This window comes from Geotrypetes seraphini, chromosome 3 (assembly GCF_902459505.1).
Source record: "Geotrypetes seraphini chromosome 3, aGeoSer1.1, whole genome shotgun sequence".
NCBI classification, from domain to species: domain Eukaryota; kingdom Metazoa; phylum Chordata; class Amphibia; order Gymnophiona; family Dermophiidae; genus Geotrypetes; species Geotrypetes seraphini.
In genome coordinates, this window is record NC_047086.1 from 362,515,831 (window position 1) to 362,538,267 (window position 22,437).

Sequence of the window (22,437 nt, forward strand, 5' to 3'; positions counted from 1 at the left end):
GCAAGTAGAGAATGGCATGGGGCAAACTTTGGGGTCCTTTTATTAAGGTGCGCTAACCGATTTAGCACGTGCTAAATGCTAAGGTGCCCATAGAATATAATGGATGCCTTAGCATTTTGCACCTTAATAAAAGGACCCCTTTGTTCCCATCTCCGCCCCATCCCTGTGAGCTCAGTCCCCGTCCCCACTCCATCCCCCGCAATCTCTGTCTGATCCCATCTGTGCAAGCCTTGAATAGTTATGATTTTATATTGAAATCATTTTATTAAAGTATAAAAAGAAACAATATTCTGTGCAATTGTCTTTTATAAATCACAAATAAGACAGAACAAGGATCAACAAAACCCCTGTCTTCCCTCCCCTCCCCCTCCCAAATATCCCCTCCACGACTGAGAAAAACTACTGCAGAATGCTACATAGAACAATCATGCTAACAGAATACCTTAATCACACATGGCAGGAATAGAGTTAGGGGAGTGCAAAAAGGACAACTGCCCCTTGGCCAGAGAAAGCCCTAAGCCTGGTGGAAGCTAAAGAAGCTCAGCCTGGTAGTGGACTTTGTGGTCCCCAGTTATGTCTAATACCAGCTCTGGTAGAATACACATTTCAAATCTGATATATTCTAATCACAAAATATAAAATAAAATTATTTTTTCTACCTTTTGTTGTCTAGTCATTTTATTCTTCAGATCACATTGGTCTCAGGCTCTGGTTTTGGTTTCTTCCTGTCTTCTCTTAACTCACTCGCCAGGGTCTTTCCCCATGCTCACCATCCATCTTCCCTTTCTGTGTATGTTTTTTTTTTCCTCCATGTTCAGCATCTCCCTTCTCCGTTTCCTATACTTCGCTTTCTAGTATTTTCCTTGTACGTTTCTCCCTGCCTGCATCATCATCATCACCATTCTATATCCCTGTCCCATCCCCTTATGTCCAGTATCTCCCTTCTGCATTCCTATTCTCCCCCATAGCTAACCATCTTTATCTATATACCTTTCCATCTCTGGCATTTCCCTACTGAAAGCATCTATATACCACCCCATGCAGTATTCCCCTTTGTGACCCTATCCATATGCTCCCATCTATTCCCACCATCTCCTCTTTTTTTCTATATCTCCCCGTGTCCAGCTTCTCCTCTCTCTTGCTCCCTTACACCAATGTGTCCCTTGCCCTCTCTTTCTTCCAAGTGGTTTAATTCATACAATTTAGATCAGTGGTCTCAAACTCGCGGCCCGCCAGGTACTATTTTGAGGCCCCCGGTATTATAAAGGATGATTTTTTTTATGGAAAACTTGTGCCTTGAGTGTCCGGCGGTCGTGTCCAGTGGTCGCATTCTGGAAACATTTACCCCCCTCATTAACTAAGGTGCGCTAACCGATTAGCGCACGGTAATCGAATTAGCGCGTGCTAAACGCTAACGCATCCATAGACTAACATGCATGCGTTAGCGTTTAGCACGCACTAAATCATTTATCGTGCACTAATCAGTTAGTGCACCTTAGTAAAAGAGGGCCTTAATTATATAAAATTTACGGTGGTCAACAAGTGTTTTATGATCATTGTTTCTCCTAATTTCTCTTGCTTCTTGCATCGTATTCATTCCTTGCTGCTCGTATATCAGTACCAAATTTCTGTAAAACTTACTGAATTGAAAAAATGTATCATCACATACAAGAAGGGACCTACTTAAAAGAAGCAGCCAGTGAACTGACAAAATGTATTTACCTCCTCTTTTACTAAGGTGTGCTATGCTTTTTAGCGCACGTTAAATATTATTGCGTGCTAAACACGTGCTAATTACTAACGCATATATGTTATCCTATGGATGCATTAGCATTTAACGTATGCTAAATCCATGCTAAAAAGCGTAGCATGCCTTTGTAAAAGAGGGCCTTAATTACCCCCCTTTTTACAAAACCGTGCAAGAGGTTTTTAGCGCCAGCCAGTGTGCTGAATTCTCTACGCTGCTCTGACGCTCATAGGAACTCTATGACCATCGAGCAGCGCAGAGCATTCATCATGCCAGCTGGTGCTAAAGACCTCTTGCACAGTTTTGTTAAGAGTGAGATAGTTTTTTTTTTAAATCTCGTCCTCCCAGAAGAGCCCAGAACGGGCTACAAATTTTACTCAGAACCGGCAGGAGTGTTTGCACTGCTCACAGAAGCATTGCTTAAATGTTTCCCTGACGCAGCGGGAGTGCTGTTTGCCCCGCGAAACGCAGGCCGCGTCGGACGATGGATTAAGGATAGTAAAACAAGCAACAGCTTAAGCTCTATAGATACAGAGCATGAATTAAAAGCATTTTAAAGTTCTACAGATACTGAATGTAAGTTAAAGCACTTTAAAGCACCAGAGCACTTTTTTAAGATAAGTATCAGTGATTTTGTTACTGAATTAACTTTGACTTTGCATTTATCTGCCGGTTCTGCTTTCTGAGATGAGCTGCTAGGTTAATTTGTCTGTAGTCAAGAGTTCTCAAGTAAAGAATTAATTAGAAATATATATTTTTTTAAATAACTTTATAAACATAAATAAAATCTAATAAAGGTGATCAAAAAAAAACATTTAAATTTAGCGAGAGGTGGGGCGGGTTCAAGCCGGTGATGTAAAAAGGAGCAAGTGAAAAGAATCTTTTTCACAAGAGAACCCAAAGTGGGTAGACAGCTCCACATTCTGAGGCTTATAGAAGAAACACCTTCAGCCTCATTTCTTCTTTTACCAGTGGTTGTGAGTATTTGATTTAACAATTGGGTAACCACAAGTCTTTTTGGGGTGTTGCTGTATTACAAATTTTACATACACAGTGACAGAACAATAGTGGGACATTGTGGGCTCCTTTTTCAAAGGCACGTTAGGGTCTTAATGCGCACTAACCGCTACCGCCTCCTCTTGAGCAGGTGGTAGTTTTTCGGCTAGTGTGCACTAATCCGGTGCGTGCGCTAAAAACGCTAGTGCACCTTCGTAAAAGGAGCCCTATGACCCTAACATGACAATGAGGCAATAGGTATAGAAGCTCTTGGATATTGGAGAATTAGCTCACTTCCAGTGCATATTGTTTGTATTAAGTGGCAAAATGCTAATTGGTTTGGGGAAACTTGATCTCATTGGTTTTCTCTTGATTTACTTGAAATGAAGTAGGACAGCTGAATGAATGTCAAGGGAGGCAACAGTGAAAAGTAGGGGATGTGTGTTCATTAGTCTTCATTTTGTTTGTTAGTGCCTCTTAAAAACGCATACTAAATCGATTTAATTCACATTAACTTGCAGATTAACATAATTAAAGGCAATTAGGGCACAGTTCTATTTTTTTTATTATTATTAATATGAATGTATGAAATGAACTGGGGGGGAAAAAACCATCCATAAATGAGGAAAAAAAGGGCCAAACTGAAAATAAAGTAAAAATTTTTATTTTAGTAAAAACATGTCTTTTATGATATTTTACTGAAGACAAAACAACCCCCCCCAAAAAAAAAACCTACAGTTGACTATTCTTCAGTGGAAGAATAATAGCTTGATTGCAACATTTCTAACATATAAAAAAGAGAAATGCTCTATTAGTACTGAGCAAAGAACAGACAAGATGGTTGAAAGAAAAGAAAAAGGAAGACGGCTTCGTTATTTGGACAAAATTCCTCTGCTGGACATCATATTGCTGCTAAGTAGCAAACTAGTTCTAAACTGATCTAAACAACTTATGTTGTTACAGGATAAGAAGGAAACTTGTCAGACTGTTGTCCTGGGTTTGACTCTGCGAGGAATCCGTATATATCAGGTGATGTGATGACAATTTACGTAACCGATTGGTGATAATGAAACTGTAATTCCACTCTGGTTCCTGAAGTACTTATAAGGGGTTAGAGCAGACAGCATAGCTAAAGATTTGCGGACACTAAAGGGCAAATTCTGTAAGAAGCGCCTAAAAGTTAGACGCTGAATTAGGCACCGTTCAGTGCGATTCGAGTAAAATTGGGCGCTGTTTAGTGAATCGCGCTGTGCGGCACCTATTTTGGAGGCGCCCAATAAATAGGCCAGCTCTAGGCGCAACTAAAAGTTAGGCGCCCATGCGAGCGCTTAAGCACGCTTAAGAGCAGCGATTCAGTAACAAGGCGCCTAACGCGAAGCCACGCCCACGCCTAACGTGCATAGCGTCTATTTTTTTTTGAAGGCCACCTAAACTTTTAGAGGCGCCTTGTTACAGAATCGCTCTTTCTTGATAGGCGCCTACGTTTCAATTAGTGCTGGTTAAAAAGCTTAATTGAGCTTGTTATTCAATTTAGATAGGCGCCCATCTAGTTAGGCGCTTCCAGAATAGGTGCCTAACAGATGCTGGTTATAGAATTTGGGCCTAAATGCTAAGGTACCCATAGAATATAATGGATGCCTTAGCATTTAGAGCATGCTAATCTTTAAGCAAGAGCTAAATCGGTTAGCGCGCCTTAGTAAAAGGACTCCATTGTTGCTGTTAGTTCATTCAATTGGTTTATATAAACAGCTGTCTCCAGTCTAGTGTGCTTTTGTTGGTTGCACTTGCATTTGCGTATATGAGTTGCTATTTTACTTGTCTCCTAAGTTGTTTTTATTAATTACAATATTTATATGTAGGAGTGTGTGGCACAATGGTTGAAGCTATCGCCTCAGCACCTTGGGGTTGTGAGTTCAAACCCCGTGCTGCTCCTTGTGTCCCTGGGCAAGTCACTCAGTCCTCCATAGCCCCAGGTACGCTAGATAGATTGTGAGCTCACCAGGACAGATAGGGAAAATGCTTGAGTACATGATTGTAAAACCGCTTACGGCATCACGGTAACATGGTGGACTGATGAAAATGTCTGGGACACGGTGCTACCGGGATACAAATTATACCGCAGAGACAGAGTAGCTCAAAAGGGAGGAAGCATTGCCATATACGTCAAAGAGGGAATTGAATCTACTGGAGAGAACATGCCACAACGGACAGATAAGTTAGTCTCTATGGGTCAAAATTCCAGGAACAAATGGGCCAGAAACGAGAATAGACATCTACTACCGACCCCCAGGGCAGTCCGAAGAAATTGATGAAGAAATGACGGATGAGATTAAATGAAACTGCAAGGGAGGCAACGCAGTTATTATGGGCGACTTCAACTATCCGGGGATAAACTGGAACCTAGGCACCTCAGGCTGCACTAGAGAGACCAAGTTCCTGGATGCTGTAGGTGATTGCTTCCTGGAGCAACTTATCAAGGAAAACACAAGAGGAAACGCAATTCTGGACTTAGTTCTAAATGGGCTGCGAGACCGGCACAGGATATAGAAGTAGAAGGGATACTGGGAAACAGCGATCACAATATGAAACGTTGGTCCAGAACGACAGCCACAGCCCTAAATTTCCGAAAAGGAAATTACGGAGGGATGAGATGCATGGTGGGGAAGAAAATTAAGAAGAGGATAAACACTATAAAGACGCTGGAGCAAGCTTGGTCTCTTTTTAAGGATGCGGTCACCGAGGTGCAAAATCTATATATACCACGTATCAACAAGGGATCAAAGAGGAAAAAGAATAAAGAACCGGCGTGGCTCACTGTAGAGGTTAAGGAAGCGATCAAAGACAAAAAAATATTCATTTAAAGAATAGTAAAGATAAAAAACAGATGAAAACTGGAATAAGCACAAACATCAACACAGGTGCCATAAGGCGGTAAAAGTGGCAAAAAGAGACTATGAGAAAAAAATAGCCAAGGAGGCAAAAAACTTCAAGCCGTTCTTTTGATATATTAAAGGGAAATGACCCGCGAAGGAAGCGGTGGGACCGTTGGATGACCTAGGAATAAAGGGAGCGCTAAAGGAGAACAAAGTAATCGCCGACAGACTAAACACGTTTTTTGCATCTGTATTTACCAAAGAGGATATACACAGCATACCGGAACCCATCAGGCTATATGCTAGAAGCGAAAATGGGAAACTGACAGGGTCTACGGTCAATTTAGAAGAGGTATATCGGCAGATCGATAGGCTTAAGAGCGATAAATCCCTGGGACCGGATGGCATCCACCCGAGTGTCATCAAGGAACTGAAAGGGACCATAGCTGAACTGCTTCAACTAATAGCCAATCTGTCAATCAAAACAGGAAAGATTCCGGAGGACTGGAAGGTGGCAAATGTTACACCGATCTTCAAAAAAGGTTTGAGGGGAGACCCAGGAAACTACAGACCGGTGAGTCTGACCTCGGTACCGGGAAGGATGGTAGAGGCGCTGATAAAGGACCGCTTCATTGATCACCTTGACGGACACGGTCTGATGAAGACTAGCCCGCACGGTTTTAGAAAAGGCAGATCTTGTTTGACAAACTTGCTGCACTTCTTCGAGGGAGTAAACAAGCAGATAGACAAGGGCATCCCGGTTGACATTGTATATCTGGACTTTCAGAAGGCGTTTGACAAGGTTCCGCATAAACGACTACTTCGGAAAATTGCAAGCCATGGAATCGAGGGAGAAATACTCACGTGGTTTAAAAACTGTCTGGAGCATAGAAAACAGAGAGTGGGGGTGAATGGGCAATACTTGGACTGGAAGAGCATCACCAGTGGGGTGCTGCAGGGCTCGGTGTTTGGACCTGTACTCTTCAAAATCTTTATAAACGATCTGGACATAGGTATGACGAGCGAGGTGATTAAATTTGCGGACGACACAAAGTTATTCAGAGTAGTGAAGACGCAGGGAGATTGTGAAGATCTACAACGTGACATAATAAGGCTCGAGGAATGGGCATCGACATGGCAGATGAGGTTCAATGTGGATAAGTGTAAAGTAATACATGTTGGTATCAAAAATCTCAAGCACGAGTATAGGATGTCCGGGGCGGTATTTGGAGAGACCTCCCAGGAAAGGGACTTGGGATTTCTGATTGACAAGTCAATGAAGCCATCTACACAATGTGCGGCGGCAGCGTAAAGGGCGAACAGAATGCTAGGAATGATAAAGAAGGGGATTACGAACAGATCGGAGAAGGTTATCATGCTGCTGTACCGGACCAATGTGCGCCCTCAACTGGAGTACTGCATACAGCACTGGTCACCGTACATGAAGAAAGACACGGTACTACTCGAGAGGGTCCAGAGAAGATCAACTAAGATGGTTAAAGGGTTGGAGGAGCTGCCGTACAGTGAAAGATTAGAGAAACTGGGCCTCTTCTGCCTTGAACAGAGGAGATTGAGAGGGGACATGATCGAAACATTCAAGGTACTGAAGGGGATAGACTTAGTAGATAAGGACAGGTTGTTCACCCTCTCCAAGGTGAAATGGGCTAGATTCTGTACAAACATAAGGAAGTTCTTCTTCACCTGGAGAGTGGTGGAAAACTGGAATGCTCTCCCAGAGGCTGTCATAGGGGAAACACCCTCTAGGGATTCAAGACAAAGTTAGACAAGTTCCTACTGAACAAGGATGTACGCTGGTAGGGCCAGTCTCAGTTAGGGTGCTGGTCTTTGACCAAAAGGGTCACCGCGTGAGCGGACTGCTGGGCATGATGGACCACTGGTCTGACCCAGCAGCGGCATCTCTTATGTTCTTATAACTTTGGTAGGTGGTATATAAAATCCTAATAAACTATGCTTTTTATACAAACTTTTTAATACTTATGATTTTGATTGAGTTACTTTTAGTTTTGATTTTCTGTTATTTAGCTACATATGTTTCAGTATGTTGCCTATATTTATGTTCATATTTTAATAATATTTATCTCTTTTTAACAGTATTAAGAGCCCCTTACACAAAACCATGAAAGCAATTCTCCCGTGGCAAATACATCGAAACCTATATGAATTGAATGGGCTTTGGTGCATTTGTCACGGGGGGAATCACTAACATAGCTTTTTAATAGGAGCCCTAAATGCTTTGATGCAGCCCTATTGGTTGGCGAAACATGTTGGGTGATTTGTTAATTACATTCTCAAGTGTGTTGAATTAAAGTTTCTTTTGGGGAGCTTACTTTGACTTATTGCTGTCTTGGACTTTGACTATATATTTATATCACTTCTATTCATTGTAGGACGTGAACCATGTTCGTCAGTTACTCTATGATTTCCACTGGTCAACTATTAGGAAATTCACCTTCCTTGTAAGTATCAATAAACAAAAATGTTGTAGATGACAACTTTCCAATTGAAGTAACTTCCTATGTTTAAATATTTTATTACTCCAAAGTTTGCATCTTAATAAAGAACTCTAGCAAAAAAGAGTATTAAGAAGAGCCAGCAGTCATGAAAATAAAAGTCTCTCTTATCTGTACCCTTCTCCCATATGGCCAACTTCAAACTCCGTCCCTTCTACTCTGCTGCACCGTATACCTGGAACAAACTGCCTGACTCAGTACGTCAAGCTCTGTCTCTGGCAGTCTTCAAACCTAGACTCAAAACCCACTTTTTGGATGCTGCTTTCAATTCCAAACCCCAACCCACCTGCTAAGCACCAGTATCTGTCATCGTTCTCTCTGTAATTCCTCCACCTGAACAATGTCTATTAATGTACCTTCTTGTCCAGTTTGGCTGTCTTGACTAGATTGTAAGCTCTTTTGAGCAGGGACTGTCTCTTCTGTGTTTTGATGTACAGCACTGCGTATGTCTAGTAGCTCTATAGAAATGATTAGTAGTAGTAGGGTAGGAGGAGAGAATAACCTTGCACTCCTCCCCAGCACTGCCCCCTTGGGTGGGCTGGAAGTGATTTAAGCAGGGAGGCTGCCCCACTGCTCTGTTGCCATGTCTGGGTGGCCAGTCCATTATAGGATTGGCCCCTCCCATATCCAAATGGTCTTGTTCTGGCCATTTGGGACTTGGATGAAATTTTGTTCGAAAATGTGTATAAAGATAGACATTATGACAGGGTCTGGACGTCCTAATGGCCTGGACATCCAGATAGAAGATTTTCATAAAAATATATTTCTAGACGTATTTTCTTACTGCCGACTTTGGATGTACAGCGCAATACATCCAAATTGGACTTAGACGTATCTTTTGAAAATGCCCCTCCACACGCTCAAAAATTTTTCATAGCTGCTAAGTTTTACACACCAACCTCATCATTAGCCCTTCTTTTTAAGTACAAACTTTTTAAATATAAACTTTTCTTGTACTCATGATTATTATTTTTAGTATCACTTATCTCAGATCATGAATTGTCCATTCGGCTGGGGATAGTTAGCCAACATGGTTCGCCGAAACTGGCTTTTTCAAGGGTAACCTCTAAAAGAGTAAATATTTAAGTTATAGCCAACTGGTTAGTCAAACATGAGTTGTCTATCCGGGGCTACACTGCTAGTTGATTGACCTATCGCAGTTCCCCAGTACTGAGGTCTCTCTTTTTTCATTGGCCGTTGCTGTATTTTACTTATTCACTAAAACTTTCTAGTACTCTCCCCATTTTGGCTAATATAGTGAGGGGCTAAGGCCCTTTCTATATTTATTGCCAAAATATTTTTTTGGTATTTTGTTGAATTGTTTTTGGCAATTTTAGGTTTAGTTTCCACCCTATTATTAGGCATAATATAGGAATGGATAAAATGGTACATGGTTTTATTTGCTAACTTCACATAACATTGAATGATTAAGCTATACTGCAATCAAATTATTGGGCGGACTGGATGTCACCATTTACTCTGTTCCTACCATTTTACAGTCACCAAATTGGAAATTAATTATTTCAGGGGAAGAAATTTATTATACAATCTGATGACTTACCCTCTGCCCAAAAGCTGGTGTATTACACGGGTTGCCCTTTTCGGTCAAGGTATTTACTACAGTTGCTCAGCAACAGTCACCGATTCCACTTGAATGTACAGCCTATAATGATGCAGATCCGAAAGAGAGAGGATGCAGAAGGTATGTGATGGTTTCACAATGACGATCTCTTTTTATTCTTTTGTGTTTCTTCCAGTTGGAGAAGCCAGAGAAATTATGAAGAATAACACAATGATTTCCTTGCATAATTTGACCTCACCGACCCCCCCCCCCCCCAGACACACACACACTTTTACAAACCCACAATAGTAGCGTTTAGTGCAGGCTGGTGCCCTGAATGCTGTGCGCTGCTCACCACGCTCATAGGAACTCTATGAGTGTCGGGAGCAGCGCAGAGCACTCAGTGCGCTGGCCTGTGATAAAAACGGCTGTCGCAATTTTGTTAAATGGGGGGAGGGGGGAGTGAATGCTCTAATATCCTCATGGTTAGACATTTTGACATATCACTTTTGCATTTATTATCACATCTGGAAATTGTGACGATGTTCCTGTTAAAATATATACAATTGTCATTATTCTTCAAGAACTCAAACACTGACTCTCCAAGTATTTCAAATCAAGTACTGAAATTATGGCAAATCCAGTGCAAATTGTATAATATGATTGTTTAACCTGTAACCTGTTTTGAGCTATTTGGGGACAACGGGATTGAAAACAAATTAAATAACTAAATAAAAATGGAGTGCATACATGACAAGGAAGGCACTGTGTATGTTGTTGCAGCTAGAAAAGGAAGAAAAGGGGTATCTTCTCTGGAGATCCTTCCCCAGTATTATAGCTCTGAATGTTGCACAGCTTCTGACAGAAAGCTCAATGAATTTATTTTTGGTCGGGATTCAGTGCCCTAATTATTAATAAAATGGTTATATCAATGCATGCTATACACATTTTAAAATAACAACTCAACATTTTATAAACCACATTAATAGAAATGGCTGTTCACTACTGACAACTTATGTGCTAGGAGGAAAAGACCTCGAGTGCTCCTGGAAATAAGGTACAGAACTTACGGCCTCTTTTAGAAAGCCGTGCAGCAAGAGCCCCGAAGCCCTTTAAATCTCTATGGGCTTCGGGGCTGTTAGCGCGGCTTTGTAAAAGAGGCCGTTAGTCTTGCCTTATACCACTGTAAGCATAATCATTTTCACTGGTAAAGTCAACGAGATGTCCTTCCACTTCACACATAGATTCCTAATTTTGTCAATGTGGTTTAGGAAAATGGTTCTTAAACCTGTCCTGCCAGTCAGGTTTTCAAGATCTCCCTGATGAATATGCATGATGCAGATTTGCAATGCATATTCATTAGAGATATCCTGAAAATCCAACTGACTGGGGGGGGGGCGGTCCGCCAGGACACATTTAAGAACCAGTGGTCTAGGGCATTGGCTTCAAAGTGGAATGTACAAGGTGCAGGAATGTTTATTCAAAAACTATATGAAAATTTGTAATCCAAAAAAGTGACTCTCTTATACATGGAGTACGGACCGAACACGGTCCGTATTTCGGAGAAACATTCTTTCCTCAGGGGTCCGAAATGTCCTATGTATCACAATGTCCTATGTATCATCAATCTTTGTGTTAAGGAGTCAAACTTTTCATTTATGCCTTCTACTGTCGATTGCAGTTTATTCACATGGTCTTCTAAGGCTATTGTCACCATGTGGGAAATTTCTTACGCCCATTCGCCCATTGGAGTGAGAGCCTCTACTATGTTGTCCGCCATCTTTGAAGTGCTCACCTTCAATTTAGCATCTATGGATTTTGATTTTTATAAGCATTCGTTGCTCCCCGTCCCTAAAAAGGTCACTGTGGGAATCTTCCCATCTTCATGCACCGACATATGCAAAACCACGGGGCTTCGGGCCAATATATAGGGGGGGCGGAATAGCTGATATTGTCTGGGTGATTGCAGAGCCTGAGTGTAGCACGTCTTACCAGGCAGCATGCATCACGTTACCCCCTCACTTACCCTTGTGAATGCAGTTCTCCATAAATTTAAGTGCTTAAAATACACTTGAATTTAGGTGATCTGTTATAGAATGAGAGAATTAAAAGGAAATTTTATAAACTAGATGTGGACATTTGTGCACCCATTACACACATAAAGGTTTAGAGCAGTGGTTCCCAAACCTGTCCTGGGGGACCCCCAGCCAGTCAGGTTTTCAAGATATCCCTAATGAATATGCATGAGAGAGATTTGCATACCTGTCACTTCCATTATATGCAAATCTCTCTCATGCATATTCATTAGGGATATCTTGAAAACCTGACTGGCTGGGGGTCCCCCAGGACAGGTTTGGGAACCACTGGTTTAGAATATTAGCATTGGTGCACATTTTTTGTTTATTTGTGTTTGGTTTGTACGTTTTTCTAGTTATAGCTCAAGGTGAGTTATGTTCAGGTACAGTATGCTAAAGAAACACAAAGAACAGAGATGATCAAACATTGTCCAAATAAAATGGCAATCAATATTTATTGGAGTCATAAGAACATAAGAATTGCCGCTGCTGGGTCAGACCAGTGGTCCATCCTGCCCAGCAGTCCGCTCACGCGGCCGCCCTCTGGTCAAAGACCAGCGCCTTAACTGAGACTAGCCCTATCTTTTCATGTTTTTTCCCTAATTTATGTTTTTTTCCTCCATAAAGAGAAAAATTTGTAACTTTTTCCCCCCTTTCCCTCTTTTCATGTTTGTTTTTAACATTATATATAGGGATCTTTTCTGTTTTATGTAATTATTTAACAAATATTTATTTAGCTGTTATTAATGTATTACTAATATGACTATGTGTTCCCTTATAATCTGTTTTTAACTGTACATCGCTTAGAATGTTTTAAATAGGCGATTCATCAAAAATAAAGTGAACTTGAACTTGAACTATCAGCGTACGTCCTTGTTCAGCAGGAACTTGTCTAACTTTGTCCTTCGTGTACAATTAAAAGGGGGCCTGACATGTTTTGGCGTATCCACCTGCATCAGGAGTCCACAATTTGTTGTAAATAAATCACTCCATAAATCAGATAACATAAGGAAAATGCCATGAACTGATTAGCTGTGACACTCCAGCCATGAAATGAAGAAAACAAGTGTACACCTCCATCCAAATATGGGGGTAAAACCTTTGGAAACCTAAGGTCAGTGGATCTAATATTTTTAAATTTTGCCTTCTAGAGAAGGAGTGCTATAGGGAAGTTTACATCAGTGACACCTTTGAGATGGGTATTGATCAGCTGGATAAGCATTCTCACAAGAGTGGAAGCAACAAGGACGGTGTGCAGAACGATTGTTTATTTCAGCAGTCCACGGATAAACATATCAGCTCCTACAGCTCTGGCAGAGACACGAGTTCGAGGCAACAAATGTCAGTGGAGCATACCTTCAGGATGGATCACGCGTACCAGAAGGAAAAATCATGCTACTCAACCATTGGCCATTGGAGCTTGCAAATCAACAGCTGCTGGAAAGACAGACTAGCCAATGACGTGCAGTATGATGGTAAGAAAGCAAGTTGTTGTTAATAAGAACATAAGATGTGCCATACCATGTCATACCTAAGGTCCATCAAACTCAACATTTTATGGCAGTCACCATTCCAATTCACAAGTACACAGCAGAATCTTAAAAAAAATAAATCCAGTTCTTATTGGCTGGAACTTGGGCGCCAGAAATGTAAGCCTGTAAAACCCTGGCCTACATTTCTGATGCCTAGGATCCAGAATTTGAGAGTGCATGAATGATTGGAACTATACTGCTTTTTAATACGGTACTGCAGGTCACACCACCGTGCATTTAAATTGCAAAACTATATTTATTTGATATCATTATTCAGCCCATTGTGCTCCAAGGTATTCAGACTAAAAATCCATTTTTGTTCCTTTTGTTTCAAACACCTGATCTGATTATCACCTTTTCTACCCAGGCATTCTCGGTCAATGTCAGAACACATCAAACATCAAACTATCATCAAAACTGTGCGGCAGATCTATCTAATGGGACACCTCTTGAGCAGGCGGTAGTTTTTCAGCTAGCGCGTGCTACAGCGTGCTAATCCGCTAGCGCACCATCGTAAAAGGAGCCCTTGGTGTCCACCAATCATAAACTGACGATATTATCAATAATCCATTTTGACAATAACACTTCTTTAACAGTCTCATTTTTAAAAGGCTGGAGAGGCACTTATCTCATGGATGATGTTTTCTTTTATTCAAGCCCCACAATTTATACTCCAATTCGGCTCTGCAGGAATTCTTCACCATGTGATAAATTTGTGAAACTGTGTGGGGTTTTTTTTTTCTTTTTTCCTTCTCCTCAACTCAGTCCTGAATTTTTCCAAACATGGCTTCTCCAGGAGTAATAATTTAACTGGTACGCCGAGGAGCTCAGTGGCAGCCGTTCACAGCCCTGTGCGTGTGAAATGAGTATGTTGACATTAAAAATATTTGTCAGCCACCTGACTCACAATGGCCTGTATACTAGGACTAAGGGGCATGTAATGAATCTATTAAGTAGCAGATTTAAAACAAATAGGAGAAAATATTTCTTCACTCAACGTGTAATTGAACTCTGGAATTCATTGTCGGAGAATTTGGTGAAAGCAGTTAAAAATGGTTTGGATAACTTCCTAGAAATAAGAGCCTTACTCTAAATGAGAGGGGTCAAAATGACTTGAAACTCCAAAAACCAGACCTGCTCTCTATTCTCCAGACACCTGAAGGGTTTTGGGCTAACTGAGCCCAAACTTCAAAACAAACATTTGGTATAAGGGGCTTAGTTAGCCCAAAACCCTTCAGGTGTCTGGAGAATAGAGAGTAGGTCTGGTTTTTGGAGTTGGATAACTTTCTAACAGAGAAGTCCATAAACCATTATTAAGATGGACGTTGGAAATCCACTGCTTATTCCTAGGATATTATTCTATAATAATAAAACCCTAGAGCGCGCATGCACTCTTGAAACTTCGTGATTCCTGACGCCGTGAGGTGTGCTTCTGTGCCGAATTCGAAGCAGGCCAGAACACGGAGCAATTCCCCCCTCGCCATCACTCACCACCAGAGTGCCGCCTCACTGCTGCCACTGATTTGGACGGGGGGGGGGGGGGCACAGGCGCACCTGCCAGGATCTTCCCTCTTGCCTGCACACCCGCCCACTCTCGAACGGGCCGGGGACCACGGGTGGGCAGCCTGCAGACAGGAGGCTGCCGAAACGCACCAAGCTTCCCCCGGTGGGGAAGGGGGGGAACGGCAAGAGGCGGCAAGGAGGGTGTCGGAACAGGCCGCAGAGGCTGTCGGTGCCTGCAGGCCATGGCGGCGGTGGAGGGCAGAGTTGTAGGTGTTAGCTTCAGGTGGATGTAGGTGGAGGTAAGGGTTGCTGCTGGACAGGGGAAGAAGTGCTGCTGAACAGGGGGGGGCAGAAAAAGGAAAGGAGGCCTACTGCTGGACAGGGGGAGTAGAAAAGAGGTGCTGCTGGACAGGGGGGACAGAAAAAGGAAGGGAGGCCTACTGCTGGACAGGGGGAACAGAAAAAAGGTACTGCTGGACAGGGGGGAGTTAAAACAAAGGGAGAAGGGCTGCTGCTGGATAAGGGGAGCAGTGAAGGGGTGGTGGTGGACACAGGGGAAGAAAAAGGAAGGGAGAATGGACAGGGGGAGCAGGCAAGGGGTGGTGTTGGACAGCTGAGGAAAAAGAAAGACAAAGAAAGAAATACAGAAATAGGCTAAGGAGAGAGAGAGAAAGAAATAAATACAGACACACACACACATATTCTAGCACCCGTTAATGTAACGGGCTTAAAGACTAGTAAAATATATTTTACTGTTTGGCATCTTGTCAGGTACTTGTGACCTGAGTTGGCCACTACTGGAAACAGGATATTGGGCTTTATGGACCAGCAGTCTATCGCAGTATGGCAGCTCATAGGTTCTTATGTAACAAATCACGATTGTTGTATTTAGTTCTTTTTTTGTGTGCCCTAGTCAAAATTCTATTTGGATATCCCCTTTGTTTCAAATTCTTCATCAAACATTTAGTTTGTGATTTAAATAATAATGTCTGTGTGCAAATCCTTCTGAATACGGAAAAGTTCTCCGCCCAACCAAGAAGAGAATAACGTGAATATGGTTCAATCAATGATCTGAAACAATGTCGAAACACATAATTTTGTTTCTGTAAATTGGCAGTTAACGAAATAAGATAGCACACTTTTCAGCTACAGTGGCAAAGTAACGCTTAGAATTTAGGAAGCTGGGACTTTAAAGCAACCCCTCGTATTTTTGAGGGACGCTGGATGACAACATGCGTATTGTAGTACAGTATTTCTGCCAGTGGATTTGGTATAAACCTTTCTCATGGAAACTTCTTTCGGTTTGTATAACCTCCACATCTAAAAATTTTATCTTAAATTGGGAATATTGACTAGTGAATTGAATGCAAGAACTGGTGTTTAACCATTGCATTAACTTAACCAAGTCATTTTGTCCACCAGTCCATAAAAGGACCACGTCATCTACATAGCTATATCATCTATAGATGTATTGTTTGAAGGGTTAAAGAGTAATCCATTCTTCTTCAAACTCAAGACATGTTCAGTTTTGCTGCTGATGGTGCAAATGTGGCATCCGTTGCCACTCCAAAAGTTTGCAAATTAATTTGATTCCTGAACATAAAATAATTTTCTTTTAATGCTAAACTCGTGAACTTCATCAAAAACTCAGTGGCATGTGGTCTGTTCGAAGATGTAAAGTGTGTGCTCTATTATCCATAATGCTTTCTGAAAGACAAATAATATACCCCCCCCCACACACACACACTTTTTACAAAATAGTGAGTGGTTTTTAGCGTAGGGTGGCTTGCTGAATGCTCTGCGTTGCTCCTGACACTCATAAAGTTCCTAAGAATGTCGGGAGCAGTGCAGAGTACTCAGCTCGCTGGCCTGCGCTAAAAAACGCTATTGTATTTTTGTAAAAGGGGGGGGGGGGCTTAATTTTCAACCCTCAAAGTAACTGGGAGGAAACAAAAAGAGGTGAACCTCTTTCTCATATTTTGCAGAAATAGAGCTTTCCGTAGATGAGCCTGAAGAGGTCCTTGTTGATGACCCATGGGATTTTACTCAGATCAAGGATGCAGTTGATGAAAAGTCTGTCGATTCCTCTGTTTTAGATGAAGAGTTCTGGGAAGGTAAGATTCTCCATATTCCTATGAACTGTACATGCTATCCTGTCTAAATAACACCCAACACTGATAACTGATGAGATCCTAAAGGAGTCCTGAGACAGGATCCAAGTTTCCAAGTTTATTCACAGTTTGATATACTCACCATCAACAAGTATCTGGTTGGTTTACAATGCTAAAATTTAAGTTAAAATAAAAGTAAAAATGGGGTAATATGTGGACAGGACACAGACAAGAACATAGACAATATCGATAGAGGAGAGATCTGCCACAGTTGGTAAAGAATCTGTGTGTGTGAGCATTTATGAGAGGGAGAAGAAAAGAATGATGTGGATATGATTGAATCAATGATCTGAAACATTGTCAAAAACATAAAATTTTGTTTCTGCAAATTGGCACTTAACGAAATAAGATAGCACACTTTTCAGCTACAGTGGCAAAATAACACTCTGAATTTAAAAAGTAACACTATCCCCCTCTTTTACTAAGGTACACTAACCGATTAGCACACGCTAATTGAATTAGCACGCGCTAAACGTTAACGCGACCATAGACTAACATGCACGCGTTAGCATTTAGCACGCTAAATTGATTAGCGATCACTAATCAGTTAGCGCACCTTAGTAAAAGAGGGCCTATGTAACATGATTGTTGTTCCTGAGCAGTAAGTGTAATTTCCTAATGGAGAAATTCTATAACTAGTTCCTAAATTTAGACCGTGGTAGGTGCCCTAAGTGATTGAAAAATGCAGTCAGACTCGGTAGTGTTGAAGCGCCTATTGATGCCTAAATAAAAGGCGGCTGAAATGGCCACTGGAATCGCGACTAGGTAGCCGCTTTAGAATTCAAAACGCCAAAGTAGGCATGGCCAACACCAGCAGTGGCATTAGACGAGCTAATGCGGCTGCCACGATTCACGCCTGGAAAATCCTGGCCTACATTTCAGATGCCTATCTTTGCCACTGGACTGCATCAGCTGATTGTCACAGAGGAATTTCTCCCCCTCCCCCATCAGCTGAGTGGCGGGGATTCCCCAAAGTCGCAATTCTGTAACTGGCACCTTAGAATGATTGACAGGCGATCAACAGCCACTTTTAAGGCCACCGACTTGGGTGCCGGTTTCAGAATCCAGCCCTAATTGCTCATGCCTAAAAAGTATAGAAAGTGCTTGTTATTTCCATAAAACTTTGCTTTAGTGACCAGGATAGTCAAATTTTGCAGTTTACCTATTTAAAATGTAAAAATGCCAAATTTGGCTTAGTATTAACAGAATAGAGTCATCTTTACAAAAAACCGTTTTGAACTTATGTCAATTTTCATCTGATGTAACTGTGAAAATTAAAGAACAAAATGATAAAATTGGAGAAACAGCTGTGAAGGTTGAAAAGTTAGATCAGGTAGTAGGTAATTTACAAGCTAGTGCTGTTTCTAATATAAAGGATAGTATGATGACACATGCTAAATTAGAAAAAATGGAAAATGCTATCAGAGTTAAAAATCTTCGCCTATTAAATTTTCCAATCACACATTACCTTTCACCGATGGAGCTCTTGAGAATGTATTTGAGGGAGATATTGCATTATACTAAAGTGGAGACCTTTGAGGTTGATAATCTATATTACATCTCAAGAGATACCAAGGAAAAGGTAGATGAAGGTGGAATGGATAGAATAGTGTTACCTGATAGTTTGAATGTATCACAGTTTTTGGAGTCATCTAAAGACATAATTGATAAACGAGCAACTCTTCTCGTGACCTTTAAGACAGAGCTTGAAAAACAAGATATTTTGAAATTATATTTCCTGAAAAAACAAGAAATGTTTTGTGGTCAACGGGTGATAATTTTTCCAGATGTCTCTAGACAAACCCAGTTCAAGAGGAAACAGTTCCTTCAGCTAAAGCCTAAGGTTTTGGCAGTCGGAGCTACTTTCTTTTTGAAATTTCCCTGTAAATGCTTGATTTCATATGGAAGTGATAAATACGTGTTTTTTGACCCAGCCCAGGTGGAAGATTTTATTAAAGATAAACCTTTGTTGAAAGTTTAATTTTTATTATTTAGTTTACTTTTGGAGGATTAGGTATAATATATATAAAAGCCATTTGCCTGTTCCTAGATAGTACATATAAAGATTTGATGTTTTAATTTAAATTACTGGCTATCAGTAATAATGTGGACTAGGATATGGTTGATTAGTTTCCTCATATATTTTTGTTGTTCCTTAAATGGAATTTACTTTTTTAATTTTTGTGTTCATTCATGAATGTTTGTTACTAAGGTATTGTAATGATTAAATCTAATAAATAAAGAAAAAAAAAAAAAAGGATGATTTACAGGCGATCAACAGCCACTTTTAAGGCCACCGACTTGGGTGCCGGTTTCAGAATCCAGCCCTAATTGCTCATGCCTAAAAAGTATAGAAAGTGCTTGTTATTTCCATAAAACTTTGCTTTAGTGACCAGGATAGTCAAATTTTGCAGTTTACCTATTTAAAATGTAAAAATGCCAAATTTTCATCTTTTCATTCTTATAAAGTCATAAAAAGCAACATATGACTTACAATTAAAATGTATTTATATTGAAGTTATATAAAAATGATCACAGAAGATTTAGAAGTGAGTAGTTTTTTGAGATTTGTGATTATATTGTAAGTCATTTTCATGGCTCAGTCCCCAGTTGTAGTCTTCCATTATGTCTCGTATATTGTCCTTGGTAGCAGGGTTCGAAGTCCAGTATATCCTGGTGGAACCACTCACCTTGCTCCTCTGAGTATGCTCCCATGTTCTCCTTGAATGTCTTAAGATGAGCATCAAGAGACATCCTACAGCCCATTTTACTGTAATTCTTCATCAGATTCTCAGCCAACTCCATATAGTTTTAGGTCTTGTGATTGCTCAGGAAGCCCCAAACCACCGCGAAAAAGCTGTTCCAAGCCACTTTCTCCTTCCAAGTTATTCTCATGGGAAATTCCTTGTACTCCAGGATCTTCTTTATTTGTGGTCAGATGAAGACAATCAGGACCAGATTCTGTATAGGACGTCCAGTCTCAGCAGCTGCCTAAGCTGCTTTTGAGAATAGCATATGGGCGTTCTATACAGAATCACGTCTATCCTGATGGACAGATGCCTAACTATCTCGATTCTCTAACTGTCATCATTGTCGCAGGCGCCGGTTAAAGAATTGTATTGCCACTGAGCTGATCGCATCAAGGGAATCTCCCTGCTGCGATCAGTTTAGTGGCTGCAGCAGGGGACCTGTCCATTCCTCCCATGAAGACAATTGGCAAAAGGAATGCCCACTCTATCCTGCAGGAACCTCCGAAGGCCCCACTGCTACCCCTTAATGTCCAAGGCAGGAAGAGTGCTGAATTCCTCCTGCTGCCATCCCCCAAGACATCTCCCGGCAGGAGGAATGCTCATTCCCTCCTGCTACCCCTCCCCTCCAAGACATTCCCTGGCAGGAGGGATGCCCACTCCCTCCTGCCGGAAACCCACCCATTCCCGAGACATCCCCCGGCAGGAGGAATGCCCATTCCCCACCCATCTCCCAAAGATCATTGGCCACTCTCTCCTGCTGGAACCCCCCTCCTATGATCATCGACAGAAGGGATGCCCAGACCCTCCTGCTGGAACCCCCCCTGAAGGCATGCCCCCACCCCCACCCCCGAAGCCCACCAGATCCCACCAGTACCTATTTTTCATTGGCTGACCCGCCTCCACAGAATGGTGGGCCTTCTGATGCACCAGGGAGGGCCTAAGGTCCTGATTGTCCCAGGCACCTAAGGCCCCTCCCATAGGAGGGATGCACTGGGATTGGCCAAAGACTCCAATTGGCCAGATCTTTTATGCCACTCCCATGGGGGGGTGGCCTAAGGGATCTGGCCAGTCAGAATCTTAGGCCACTCCCAGTTCATCCAAGAATGCACTAGGAGAGAAGCCTAAGATTCCAGTTAACCCAGGTGCCTCCCTCTTGCAGGTGTTTACCTTCTGGCCGGCTCCCTCCTCCTTCTGCACAAAGCTTGGGCAGTGGCCCCTATATGTGTCCCAAGGCTGAGCCAGAAGCTTTCCCTCTGACATGGAAGGAGCTTCCTCTGATGTCAGAGGGAAGGCTTCCAGCTCAGCCGTGGGACGCAGGTAGGAGCCACTGCCCATGGCTTTGTGCAGAGAAATGACTGCGGCTATAAGGAAGAAGGAGCCAGCCAGAAGAAGGTAAACACCCGTTGGAGAGAGTCAAGTACTTGAGGCACAGAATGGAGGGAGAGAGAGGGGCGCATTGGGTCACGGGAGGGAGGGAAAGGGGTGCATTGTGACTCGGAAGGGAGGGAGCACAAACTTCAGACATGGAAGGAAGGAGAGAGGGGGCATGAACTTGGGACACAGAATGGAGGGAGGAAGGGGAGCATTAGCCATAGGATGGAAGTATGGAGGGAGGGAGGGCAAGAGATGCTTTGGTGGGGGAGGGAATAGAAAGGGAGAATTGGGTGTCTGAGTGAGAGGGAAAGAGAGATGGTGCACATGGGGAGATAAAGAAAGGAGAATTTGTTGGGCATAGGGAGGGAGAGAGAATTAATTGGCATGGTGATAGGAGAGGAGTGAGGTAGAGATGAATGGGGAAGAGAGATAAGTAATATTTGATGGGGAGGAATATTTGATGTGGTGGTGGAGAGGGAACAGTGAAATGGATAGAAAGGGATGCAAGAGGGCCCTCAAGGAAGTGGAGAAGGTTGGAAGAATACTAGGATCCAATTTACATATAAATTCAACTTAAAAACAGTTTAAAAAATGGAACCCATTCTTAACCCAGGGACTGTCTGTATATTTCTGATTAATGCTCAGAGAGCACAATGATCCAAATTAATTTTTTGCTGTATCTCATTTTTGCAGAAGTGGTGCTTTCAGTAGATGAGCCAGATGAGTTCCTCGTTGATAACCCATGGAGGAATATTCAAATCAAGGTTACATTAGAAGAAAACGCTGCTGATTCATGCGATTTAATCTGAGATTGCTGACAAGGTGAGATTCTCCATCAGAACTGTGCATTTTATCTGAGTTAAAAGTGAACCTATACAAGTATTTGTTAAGTTAATTATTGTAAACCGAGTCGAGCTTTCTTGGATTGAAGTCTCGGTATATAAAACCAAGCATTAGATTAGATTTCCCTAGAAATATCAACGGACCCCAGAAACTTCTTCATAAGCACTGGTGAATCCCAAATTTGTTGCAGCAAAATACAGCCAAACTGACTAACGTTCACTCTTTATAGCAGAAATAGATCTATGTGGAGTCATCCTAGATAAATATTTTTGCTTAATAGCTCTGTACTGCATTATGGGCTCCTTTTACTAAGGTGCGCTAGCGTTTTTAGCGCATGCAGGAAATTACCACCCGCTACACCGCACGCTATGCTTCTAGAACTAATGCCAGCTCAGTGCTGGCATTAAGGTCTAGCTCGCGCGGCAATGTAGCGCGCTCTATTCCGCGCATAAAAGCCCTAGTGCACCTTAGTAAAAGGAGC

The 22,437-nt window shown here is 42.0% G+C and overlaps 1 protein-coding gene across 5 annotated transcripts in view; it reads left to right on the forward strand.

Annotated features, from left to right (window-relative positions):
• The window catches only part of LOC117356310 (FERM domain-containing protein 6-like), an 89,052-nt gene that overhangs the window by 42,553 nt on the left and 24,062 nt on the right, over window positions 1-22,437 (forward strand). For 3 of the 5 annotated variants that reach the window (XM_033935370.1, XM_033935371.1, XM_033935372.1), the window contains exons 7-12: window positions 3,707-3,772; window positions 8,025-8,093; window positions 9,675-9,849; window positions 12,935-13,258; window positions 16,804-16,932; window positions 21,807-21,935. In XM_033935370.1, coding sequence (XP_033791261.1) covers window positions 3,707-3,772; window positions 8,025-8,093; window positions 9,675-9,849; window positions 12,935-13,258; window positions 16,804-16,932; window positions 21,807-21,922 — 879 coding nt within the window. In that variant the 3' untranslated portion in view covers window positions 21,923-21,935. The remainder of the gene's footprint in view (window positions 1-3,706; window positions 3,773-8,024; window positions 8,094-9,674; window positions 9,850-12,934; window positions 13,259-16,803; window positions 16,933-21,806; window positions 21,936-22,437) is intronic. The other 2 variants (XM_033935374.1, XM_033935373.1) reach the window with 2 other exon arrangements.